General features: G+C 34.0%; 3 protein-coding genes across 4 annotated transcripts in view; 1 reads left to right on the plus strand and 2 right to left on the minus strand.

The window, feature by feature from the left end:
- Positions 1 to 1,820, minus strand: part of LOC123009378 (citron Rho-interacting kinase) — a 10,061-nt gene extending 8,241 nt beyond the window's left edge. The window contains exon 1 of the mRNA XM_044405642.1: positions 213 to 1,820. Within this exon, the coding sequence (XP_044261577.1) occupies positions 213 to 1,661 (1,449 nt within the window). The 5' untranslated portion in view covers positions 1,662 to 1,820. The remainder of the gene's footprint in view (positions 1 to 212) is intronic.
- A 1,368-nt stretch (positions 1,821 to 3,188) lies between these two features.
- Positions 3,189 to 10,949, minus strand: LOC123009382 (fructose-bisphosphate aldolase-like). Of its 2 annotated transcripts, none has more exons than XM_044405654.1 (3): positions 10,803 to 10,949; positions 3,694 to 4,578; positions 3,189 to 3,651 (listed from the first exon to the last, which is right to left on the minus strand). In XM_044405654.1, exons 1-3 carry the CDS (start codon positions 10,916 to 10,918, stop codon positions 3,423 to 3,425), a joined length of 1,230 nt encoding a protein of 409 aa, XP_044261589.1. In that variant the 5' UTR covers positions 10,919 to 10,949; the 3' UTR covers positions 3,189 to 3,422. The 2 variants fall into 2 exon arrangements, with proteins under 2 accessions (XP_044261589.1, XP_044261590.1); XM_044405655.1 differs by lacking the exon at positions 10,803 to 10,949 and adding an exon at positions 6,744 to 6,898.
- Positions 9,542 to 12,048, plus strand: part of LOC123009385 (calcium release-activated calcium channel protein 1-like) — a 6,074-nt gene continuing 3,567 nt past the window's right edge. The window contains exon 1 of the mRNA XM_044405658.1: positions 9,542 to 9,746. Within this exon, the coding sequence (XP_044261593.1) occupies positions 9,744 to 9,746 (3 nt within the window). The 5' untranslated portion in view covers positions 9,542 to 9,743. The remainder of the gene's footprint in view (positions 9,747 to 12,048) is intronic.

Genomic DNA, 12,048 nt, shown 5'->3' on the forward strand with positions numbered 1-12,048 from the left:
TTATTTATGATGTTAACAAGATTTAAAATATTAAAAAAAAATTAAAAAAGTAAAAAACAAATACACAAATTATTTAAAATTGTTTTGGACAACAAAATGTACACAAAAATGAATTAAAAGCTTTATAGAAAATATCAGAAAACTAAAAAAAGGATTCGTTTTCATGTGAAACTCGAGTAATAAATGCAATAAAAAAAATAAAAAAATCTTACCGTACTTTCGGCCATGCTCGCGGCCAAATCCCTCTCCAACTTCTGCCTCACACTTTCAATATTTTCCAATTTCTGATTTTTCTCCAAAATTTTCTTCTCCAACACCAACTTGACCTCCTCAAAATCCTCCTTTTTCATCAAATCCCTCTTGACCACCTCCAACTCATCCCTCATGTTCCTAATAATCTCATCTTTGGCTCTGGAGTTCCGATCAAAATCCCTCCCGCAGGGACTCACCCCTGGGGTGAAAGTAAACCCAATGAAGGGTAAATTCCTCCCGGAAAACTGCGTCTTCTTCTTGAAATTCTCCACACTGGGAGTGGACTTCTTCGCCCCCACGTCGGCGAAATTACTCGTATCCTCCATGGAGGTGATTTTGGGCACATAGGGGGGCACTTGGTCGCGCAATGTGTCAAAATGCACGTGTTTGAAAAGGGGGTGGTTTTTGATTTGGGGGCAAGTCAAGCGGGCTTTCGCATCGGTGACTAGATTCCGAATAAGGGAGGTGTAGGCCTGTGTTAGGAGTACATCATTGGGGAATTTTAAACTATTTGAGTGGTTGATAATCCGCGAGTAGGTGACTGAGGTATTCTGCCCCGAAAAAGGGGGCTTCCCGACTACTAATTCGTAGGCGAGGACCCCCAAAGACCAAAAATCGCACAAAACACCGTAGTTTGATTTTGAGTTGCGTTCAAGGGATTGGAGGACTTCGGGGGCGACGTAGTCAGGGGTGCCAGCCGGGAGCCCCTTCTCGACAAATCCATGGGGATTTAATTTTGCAGCTGAACCAAAATCGACTAATTTCAAGTGGCCGCAACGGTCGAGGAGGATATTATCGGGTTTGATGTCTCGGTGGACAAACCCCATTGAATGCAAGTCTTCCAAGGCTAAGACAATTTCAGCTAGGTAAAAAGTGGCGGCGCTTTCGGGCAATGTGCCCCCTTGGCGGTACAAAAGACTAAATAAATCGCCCCCAGGGTGGTACTCCATCACGTAGAACAAATAAACGCTGTCCTGGAACGCATACTGGAGACTTGTAATCCAGGGTGAGGACGAAAAAGCCATTATATCTCTCTCGGTATCAAAATTGGTTTTTTCTAAACTGTCACACTTTCTTATCGTTTTCATGGCATAAATATCCCCAGTTTGTTTCTCCTTCACGACATGCACCTCCCCGAAGTGCCCCCTTCCTATCACATCCTTTATCTCGAAATCTGTCACATTCACCCTCAATTTTTTCACTTCCTGGATGGTATTTTTGTACTTGTTCACAAACTGGCCTATTTGTTTGTCGTATTTCTGCAAAGTATCGATGGTGCACTCGTCGTAAAGGGCTTGAAGGGCGTCGAGGAGACATTCTCGGTTGATAAGGGTGAGTTTTTGATCGCCGATTATTTGACTGTTGAGTTTATCCCGACGGGAACTGATTGACTCCTGGGACGCTTCCATGACGGGATCACACTCACACACACATTTTAAACGACTAAAAACACAAAGTAAACACGGATTTGATTGAAATTTGAAAAGACCGTTAAATGGGTATTGGAACTAGCTTTGGTGAAAGAGGTGCCAACACAGGCGAAACAAAATCCCTAGAAGTCATTTACAAAGAAAGCCCAAATAAATTGAAAATGCATAATTTGTGCAAACTTTGATAGAAGTATTTGTTTCTTTAAAAAGAAATGTTGTGTTTATAACGATTTTCAAGGAAAACACAAATAATTTAACGTATGCAAGCCATAAGGGTATGCAACCCATAAGACAGACTCGTTTCATATACCGGCTGTCCCAGGCAGGTTTGGATATAGGAAATTAACATAGGAAATTAAATTTTATTTTTTTCGGCTGCAGGAGTAACAGAAATTAAAATCTGATTAATGGAGCTTGTAGTGTTCGAAAAGGGCTATCTTATCGATGTTTTTATCGATTTTTCAATTAACTCCATTTGGGCAAAAACGGCCCTCGAAAAATCGAAATTAGAATTTGCCGGGTTAGCGTTACTAAGAAACGAACTATCAAGTCAAATTCTGACAAAAAATTCTCCTTTGACTTGATAGTTTCTTAGTAACGCTAACCCGGCAAATTCAAATTTTGATTTTTTGAGGGTCGTTTTCGCCCAAATGGAGTTAACCGCAGAATCGACAAAAATATCACTAAGATAGCCCTCTTCAAGCACTACAAGCTCCATTAATCAGATTTTGATTTTGGTTACTTCTGCAGCCGGAAAAAAATAAAAACTAATTTTACATATTAATTTCCTATATCCAAGCCTGCATGGGACACTCGGTATACTCTTTTCCATATTAATGTGCATCAAGTAGGTTGTAGAAGTCTAAATGAATCTTTAATTTAAAGTCCGATTTACACAAAAAGTGTCATTAATGTCATTCAAAATAAATTTAATCACTTCAATAATGACAAAAATCTTTGTTATCCTATGTTGATTACGTTGTTAATTTTAACTATTTTTTTGCTACATGGGGTACACACTTATTTGAAAAAATAATTTTTAGGGAAGATTGAGTTTAGGATTGTTTGAATTTTCGCATGGTTGCCACCTTAAAATGATCCCTTTCAGCGACTACTTTGATGCACAACTAGTATACACAGTGTTCACACAAAAATTTGCAAGTAGCGATAAATGAGCTTGAAAGGTAGGTAAAAAATAGGTAATCTGTGTTTTTAAATGCATAGGGTGGCATATGAAACTACTTTAGTATTCAAAATTCGTCTAAGTGTGGTTCTAACCTCACAATTTTACTCGACTGTTGTGTACTTTTAAATTAATATGTGAAGCTCTAGCGTTATTTAACTTTTTCATTCTTTATTATTTGAGCTAAATTCTAAACTTACGCCTTTTATTACACTAGTATTCTCTTAATGAAAAGCCTTAGTTATGCAACCCACACTACATATTTTCTCTAATATACAGAGTGATTGTATAACAGGGCGGGTTTTTCCTAGTCAAACTCAGCATTACTATAAATTTTTACTGTACACAATATTACATAAAATATCCACCGATGTGGTACATTTCCATAAAATAATAAACCTCTACATGATGCTAAAATCAGAAGATGGCGATGATTTCAGTTCTTTAAAATCTACAACCACGATATAAATAAAAAATGACATTATAAATCGACAACAATATCTAATAACAACTCCATTTTTATTTCTATATAAATGTATGTAATAAAACGAGACCCCTTAATAGGCATGATTCTTAACAAACAACCCTTGATCGGCGGCTTGTCCTTGCACACTCCCCGCTACATATTTCCCCAAAGACGCCTCACTATTCGCCTTTGCCCTCTTCATCAACTCGTTTTGGCCAGCTGGTACGTTGGCATCTTTTCCTCCCCAAGCCCTCAAAACGGACGCTTGGAGCGCCCTCCCATAACTGAAGCTCAAAACCCACGGTTTCTTCCCCTGGAATCTACCCCCGACATTACAACCCTCAAACTCACCCCTTACTCACTTATTAATCGCGTCGAGATTAACAGTAGCCTCCTCCTCGGTCTGCCCCCCTGACAAGAAGACGATTCCGGGGACGGCTGGGGGCACAGTACGCGAAAGCGCCGTCACGGTAGCCTTCCCGATTTGCTCGGGTGAAAACTTAACAGGGTGACTCTGCCCCCCTGTGACCATGTTCGGTTTGAGGAGGGTCCCCTCGAGGAAGACGTTGTGGTCGTTGAGGGCCTTGTAGACGAACGCCAGGACCGTCTCGGTGACTTTTTGGCAGCGTTCGAGGTCGTGGGTGCCGTCGGGGAGGATCTCGGGCTCCACAATGGGGACAATGCGGTTCTCCTGACAAATCGAGGCATATCTCGCAAGGACATTGGCGTTTTCAAGACACGCTTGATAGCTAGGAGTGTGGTCCTTGATCTTGAGGACGCACCGCCATTTTGCAAAATGGCAGCCATCTTTCTTGTATTGGGCACAACGTTTGCCCAAATCGTCTAATCCTTGAGTTGTGCACTCGTCCTGGGAGCCGAACAATGGGACTACTCCTGTGTCCACTTTAATCCCGGGAATAATCCCTCTTTGTTTCAGTAGTTCGGGGAATGGGGTACCATCGTCGGCTTTTTGGTAGAGAGTCTCATGGAAGAGGATTACACCGGAAATGTAATCACCGATTGTTTTATCGGTTGTGAAAAGCAATTGGCGGTATTTCCTTCGATTTTCTTCAGTATTTTCCAAGCCAATGTCGGCTAAACGCTTTCCCATCGTACCCACAGATTCATCAGCGGCGAGGATCCCCTTTCCGGGGGCCACGATCGCATTTGCGATTTTACGGAGTTCGTCCTGGAGGGCGGGATCGGGGTAGTTGAAATGGGTGGCCATTTTGAAAACTTTATCGCTTCTATAAAAACAAGCATTTTATTATGTAAAGAGCGAGATAAAGGAGACAACTTGAAATCGAGACAGAATGTTAAAGAAGGCATTTTGACAATGTCAAGGAGACTTCAATGTCAAGGAAAATTTTCAATGATGATGATGATGAGATGCTGTGGTATATTTTTATCAAACTACACGTGACGGATGTAATTTTCTTTAATTGCTGTTTGTGTGATTAAAGGACATGTAATAGCATCGATTTTATGCAATAGCTCATCTGATAAAACCGGATTTATAACAAAATTAATTGCGTTTAAAAATTGTAATTATGCAACCAGTTATACAATAAAGTGCAATTATTAACAAAAAATTTCTTTTGCTTTTGAATTTAAAACAAAATCCTTTCCAGTTTTATTCTAATAACAATAATAATAACTCTGTACATAATGAAAATAAATACCTACTACAAATCATATTTTTTAATAAACTATACAGCGTGTGCAAGTAAAATAAGATACCAGGAACATGTTAAAAAAATTCTGTCAAAAAATTTTGACATTAATTTTTTGAATTTTGACATTTTTTATGTCTATTTAATGATACTGATGATCTTCTATACAGGGTGCGTCAGAACTCGCGCCCCAAAGGAAAATTTCAAGTAAGATAAGATACCAGGAACATGAAAAAAATTCTATTTGTCAAAAAATTTTGACATTTTTTTATGTCTATTTAATGACAATGATGATATTGTATATGTTTTTTTTACAATTATTTAGTAAAAGTACAAAAATTTTGCCAATAAAAGCCACAAATAACATTAAACAGAGTTACAATTTAGAATACAGATTCCTTGTTTCCTATTCTAGGAGCCTGTAGCAAAAAAACTTGGAAAATTACTTTTCCAACAAAAATAAATAAAGTCATAGTGCAAAATTTAAATTCTCAAAACTTTAACTCTCAAAATTTTTATAGATAGAATTTTTTTAAATTTTTTCCATATTTCTGGTATCTTAGCCTACATGGCATTTTTCTTTGGGGCGCGAGTTCTGGCGCACCCTGTATGTATTTAATTTTTCTTTATTTCAAAACGACCCAATTGATATAAAAATAATAATTAAAAAACTTTGATGAAATTTCAATTCAAAGCAAAATAAGTTTTTGTAATTTTTTGCACCGAAATTCAATTTGAAATTATTTAAAAAATATTGTTTAATGGAGACAAAATTTTTTATACAGGCTGGATTATAAAAAACGCCCCAAGTCATAACACCATTATTTTTAAAGATATGACAATACTTCATGGAAAAAAGTTACGGTTTGGGGCGTTTTTTAGCCTGTATAACGTAAAGTATTAATTTATTTATAAATACACTTTCACATTTTTTGTAAGAAAAAAATGCAAGTATTTATAGTACCAGTGTAAAAGCAGGAAACAGAGACACATACTGAAAAAATGTACAGAATGTCAAAAAATCACCTTAATTTCTTTAAATTATTTTTAAATCACTCTATTAGCTTTGACTCTAAAGACTAAAATAAACCACAATCAATGTTATTCCGGTTTTTATCTCTACACTTTGGACTTGGATCTTAGGAGGCTCGTCCCTCTGATTGGGAAAAACAAATGCTCGGGAAAAATAAAGCGATAAAAGATAATAATAAACTTAGATAAAGGCAATATTAAAAAACAAAAGAGACCTTTTAATATTGATAAAAATTGTTATTTTCTACTTATAATTGTTGATAATTATGCAAAAAAATAGAAGTATTAAAAAGCAAGTAAATGCGGTGTCATTGACTTTGACCCCAATTTAGATTCGCCAAAAATTTATTTACCTAAAAAAATTCAAGAAATTTATGACTCATATTTCTAGATTATTATCAATTAAAATTGTAATTTTTATCTTGATTAAGATGCGATATGTGTGAATTTAAACGATATGTCATTGACTGTGACCTCTTGCAGAAATCTGCGAGTTTTTTAAAAACTCGGACGAAAATGACTTAAAAAAAAATTAAACTAAACTCAAAATACTCCACTCTTCAAAAACCCCCCTATTTATGTAAAAAAATAAAACAAAATCAGCCCCAATAGAGAAAAAATGAGAATCTACCAAAACCTACTCGAGTCCGCTATTCACAAATCAAGTATTTTTGGAAAAAAACAAGTAAAAGTAGCAATATACTCACTGATAAACAAATTGTCGATAAATGTTGTCACTAACAACGTCGGGGTGTAACTGAAAAATTCACACAGAGGACGATAAAGGTCGTCTACGAGTCGAAAAGTACGTCGATAACGTCACGACGAGACACGTCGTTTTCTTTTATAGCACGAGGCAAAGCGAGAGTGATGTAACGACGTGAGGGAATTTTTACAAGTCTGGGATCACGTACGGACTTTAGCTTTTACAGTACGGTGCTATAAAGTCTACATTAGAGTATCTGATGCAATATTACGAAAATAGCAGTTTTGTTACAGGAAACTGTAATTGGAAGTGCGCTAGTATGGACAATAAACACGCGATGACGCTACTGAAATCGGCGCCAACGCTGATTTGTGTTAATTCACTTATTTATAAATGTTTAATTAGTTTACATTGTTAAAATTACAACTTAATCAACGGTAATTGTGATTGTTTCCCAAATTATTTTAATTACAAATAACAAAGTTAACAGTTTTGTTTTTAAAATAGTGTTTTTTTGTTATTGTATCATTAGTATGTTAATTACTTGTAGCATTTTTACGGGTACGTTGTCTATTGAATGTAACGGTAATTTAATAACAAAAAATTATTTATGACAATTATGACAAGGCAATAAAAATATCCAAACCTTTCATTTTCTTCGATTGATGTCTCGCACTTGAAGGGCAACCAACCATCATTATCATCATTATTAACCTAGGCATTGATACATTTTTAAATGAAATCTAGGTTGGGGGAAAACTTCACAAGGCTCGAAATCGAAAAATTTAGGGATTTCATTTTGCCACAAATCTATTTGCATCAAAGTAATTGCAATTGACGTCAGCTCACGTTTTGTATTTTTTTTTTCTTCTCTTAGATAACATAATTAGAATTATGAATATTCGTGGAATGGACGTACAAAGAATGCCTTTCGAAAAATACCTGTTTTTCGCGAATCTAAAACTCCTCCTTGGTTGTTGGGCTTTTGGTGGTGTTTCGTAAAAATCTAGTCCTGGTTCCGGGTCAAAGCTGGCCACGGAGAGAATCCTGCAAGGAACGGAATTTTCAAATTGGTTTCGGACGGGATTTTTACGACCGCGAGGCATTCATTGCACGCCCTTGAAAAATAACTTATCAATTTTGCATTTGTTATACACAAGACTGACTAATAAATAAATAAATAGATTAGATAAGGATATGTAAATAAATAATGCCATTGTTTAATTTAAAATATTGTTGTAATATCGCATCTAATTATTATTTTTTAAAGTCAAACGTGATTTTTATCAACGTTGTAATTTTGTTTTTTCACAATTGCATTTTTTTATCATTATCGTGACTCGTTGTAAGTATTTTTCAAAGAGTACTTTAATTTTATGATCTAGAGTCCCTAAACCAATTTTAGAAAACATGTTACCACCCATTTTGGGCTAAATAAAAGAAAAAAATACAAGAAAAACTAAAAAATACAAGTTTCCTGTGTCAAATTTAAATTTCCCGCCAGTTATCATCTAAATTGTTCCAAAGCTGGTCCTCAGATGATGCAAAAATTTTTATTAAAAGAGTTAATTATGTATAGAAAAGGAAAAAAATTATACGATAATGCATCAAAAAATTTTTTTGTTCAATTGCAATTTCTGCACTTCTAAATCTAAAAAATTCCTAAGTTATACAAAATTTAACTTTTTTTTGAATTAATATAGTTAAAAAGCTACGAAACTCTAACATATTATAGACTAGTCAGGTCAAGTCAGGTCAGGTTATACAGGGTGTGTCCCAGAGAAAATTTTTAAGTAAGATACCAAGAATATGAAAAAACGTTTAAAAAAATTCTATCTATCAAAAAATTTTGACATTTGACATTTTTTTATGTCTATTTATTTAATATTGATGATCTTGTATTTTTTTATAATTATTTAGTAAAGGTACTAAAATTTAAAAAATGATATTGATGATCTTGTTATATGTTTTTTTTATAGTTATTTATTAAAGGTACAAAAATTTGGCTAATAAAAGCCACAGATAACATTAAACAGAGTTCCAATTTAGGATACAGCTTCTTTGTTTCCTCTTCTAATAGCCTGTAGCAAAAAAACTTGGAAAATTATTTTTCCAAAAGAAATAAATAGAGTCAAAGTGCAAAATTTAAACTCTCATAACTTTAATTTTTATAGATAGTCGTTTTTAACAATTTTTTCATGTTTTTGGTATCTTACCTTCAAATGGGGTGCAAGTTCTGGCGCACCCTGTATGTTAAAATCAGGCTTAAAACCCAAATAGGCAACAAGAAATAAATAAAAATGTCTGCAATATTTTCTACTTGAAATATTATGTAAAACTTTCTCAGAAATTTATATTCCCTTTTTTGATAGTTTCATTGAAATCCAAAAAAACGCAATCACAAGTTCCGTCATTCAAAAAAAAAAAAAATTCGTTGAATCAGTCCAAAACAATAGCTCTTACGACCGAAACAACCTTCATCGATTTTATCCAGTGAACAAAATCCGTTTTTTGTTGAAAAACCAACAAAATTTAAGGCGTGCCTCAGAGCACTACTTAACGCCCTCTCCTTTTCTCTCTCGTCCCACTTTCCCTAATTTCCCAATTTTCCTCATTGTCCTTCACCGATGGTGCCCTCGAGACAATAAATCATGGTTCTATGAGTCCAAAGTCCAAAGTACCATAAATTTCCTATCTGAAGAACACGAAGAAGAGAAGAGAAAAGATCCAAAGTTCGTGATTCGTACGAACGACGGTTTGGATGATGACCGACTTTAAAAAACACACTGTAGGTCAGTACCGACAGGTGAGACCGTGAATTCAAGCGATTCACTCGCGGTACTGTCGCGCTACCGTCTGGTTCGTTTGGTACCGAGTTTTTGTGTTCAAGTGTCATTTTTCGAATTTTTTTTCGGTGAGTGGTTTTGGGATTTGGTACCAACGTGGGCAAGATTAAGCGAGGTTCGAATCGGATTGATCCGGTTAAGTACCGAACAAAGACATGGTAGGTACCAAAAAAAATTTTTAAAGCTATTAACTCCGCTTTAAACGTCATTTCTTGTGGATTATGTAAGCTCAACTTGAGTAAAAAAATTATCATTTGTCTCCAATAAGAAAACACATTTTTTTTGTTGCACTTGAGTACCGACTACGCGAAAACTGAAGTGTTTTCCTAAATAATTTGTTGATTTTATGGAAAAAAATGGCCCTGGTAGGAATAAAAAATGGAATTGTTGGTCTGTGATTAAGTCTGTGTATAATAATTATTCGGTATACCGGATGTACCAATAAATAGTGATTCTATTTTACCCTACTTCATCAATTTGTGTACTGCTTTTGTACATTGTCAAAAATTTTAGATATTACACTTTTGAAAAACGTTAATTTAAAACTTTTCATTTTTCCAAAATTTTGTGTTTTTCTGTTTAAAAAATAAACTCTTAAATGTGAAAAATGTATATCGAACAAAACCAATTTTGGTAAAAAAGGCCCCAAAAACTACCTTTTCTACATGTTTGATGGAAAAAAAATATTTTTAAAAATATTACATAATTTATGTTGAAATAACTTTTGTCTAAATGGAGTGTTATACATTGTTCGATCTAGTGATTTTTTTGTTGATTTCAAAAACGTGTTAATTTTTTCTCAAAAAAGTCCCAAAAGTTTTCAAAAATTTCATTTTCAAAAACATGCCTAAAAGAATAAAATAAAAGATACCAAAATCACACAACTTCTACATTTTCAGTACCTTTTCCCCTTCTCAGATAATTTCATAATTTCAAAATTTTTTCATGCTTTATGAAAACATCCAAAATTCGAATTAATGATTTGTAATTTTTTTAATTAAATCACACAACTTCTACATTTTTAGTACCTTTTCCCCTTCTCAGATAATTTCATAATTTCAAAATTTTTTCAAGCTTTATTAAAAAATCCAAAATTCGAATTTATGAATTTATAATTTTTTAATAGCTACCTAGTCGTCAAAAAATAAAAAAATTTGGTTCCATTTTTTTTGAAAAAACGCCATTTTCTCAAAAAATAAAATGAAAAGACATACGGTATGGTCCCCGGCGGCGGCCCCCCTTGTCTCGCCTGCAAGCCCGCCTTCGCCGCCGCCAACTTGGCTTGACATCTCTCGATCTTCGCAATTCTCTCTTCGGGCGTTTCTTCCATTTCTAAAGGCACTCACGAAATTTTGACAGTTTTCAAAAATTATCTGACAGACATGAAGTGTGCATCTGTCTGTCAAAAATCACACAGATCGGACGACTTGATTATTTTTTAATGGTACCGAATTTCAATCACAGTTTCCGGTTTGACACAAAAAGCGAAGAAATTTCGCGTGTAATTTGACAACCATGACCGTGAAATCGTTAATAATAATAGTAGTAGTTATATGACCATAATAAATATTTTTCTGGACTTATTTACCTTGTAAACAAATTAGCGCCTCATCCAGGGCCGGATTTGGACCATTCTCCCCATTTTTTTCCCCCATTCAAAAAAGCCAATCATTTTTTGTACCACATTAAAAAAAATATCAAAGTTGAAATAATCAGATAAGGGGGGTTAAAAGTAAAGGTCAAGAGAGGAAAAGTATTAATATTAGCCAAGGAGAGAGAATAGTGGTCTTGAAGAGTTAATTGCACAAAAAAAATAATTACAAAATAGTACTTTGGGAGGTTTGAAAAAATATAAAAAACTAATTAGATAAAATTTGGAAGTATTATTTCGAGACGTTAGGCTTCCTACAAAAAAGAAAAACAAAACATTTAAAAACATTATCAATGAAAAATAAATGAATTTTAAACAAATTTAAAAAAAACTCATACATGGCCAAATTCTGACCTTAAATTCACCAAAAAACTCAAAATTCTTAAAAACTTAATATTATTTCTCAATATTTTAATTTTTTTCTTTACACAAAAACCTTTATTTTGGTTTTTTGTCATTGGTATTAAAAACGCTAGAATTAATTTGTATTATATTTTGAAATGAAAAATAACTGAATTTTAAGCAAATTTAAAAAAAGCATACATGGCCAAACTCTGACCTTAAATTCTCCAAAAAACTCAAAACTCTTAAAAATTTAGTATTGTTTCTTAAGATTAAATTTTTTTTCTTTACAAAAAAACCTTTATTTTGGTTTTTTATCATTGGTATTAAAAACGCTAGAATTAATTTGTATTAAATTCTGAAATGAAAAATAAATGAATTTTAAACGAATTTAAAAAATCATACATGGCCAAATTCTGACTTTAAATTCGCCAAAAACTCAAAACTCGTAAAAATTTAATATTGTT

This window comes from Tribolium madens, unplaced genomic scaffold (genome assembly GCF_015345945.1).
Source record: "Tribolium madens isolate multiple individuals breed KSU strain unplaced genomic scaffold, Tmad_KSU_1.1 Scaffold_71;HRSCAF=194;Tcas5.2_LG6, whole genome shotgun sequence".
In the NCBI taxonomy this organism is placed as follows: Eukaryota; Metazoa; Arthropoda; class Insecta; order Coleoptera; family Tenebrionidae; genus Tribolium; species Tribolium madens.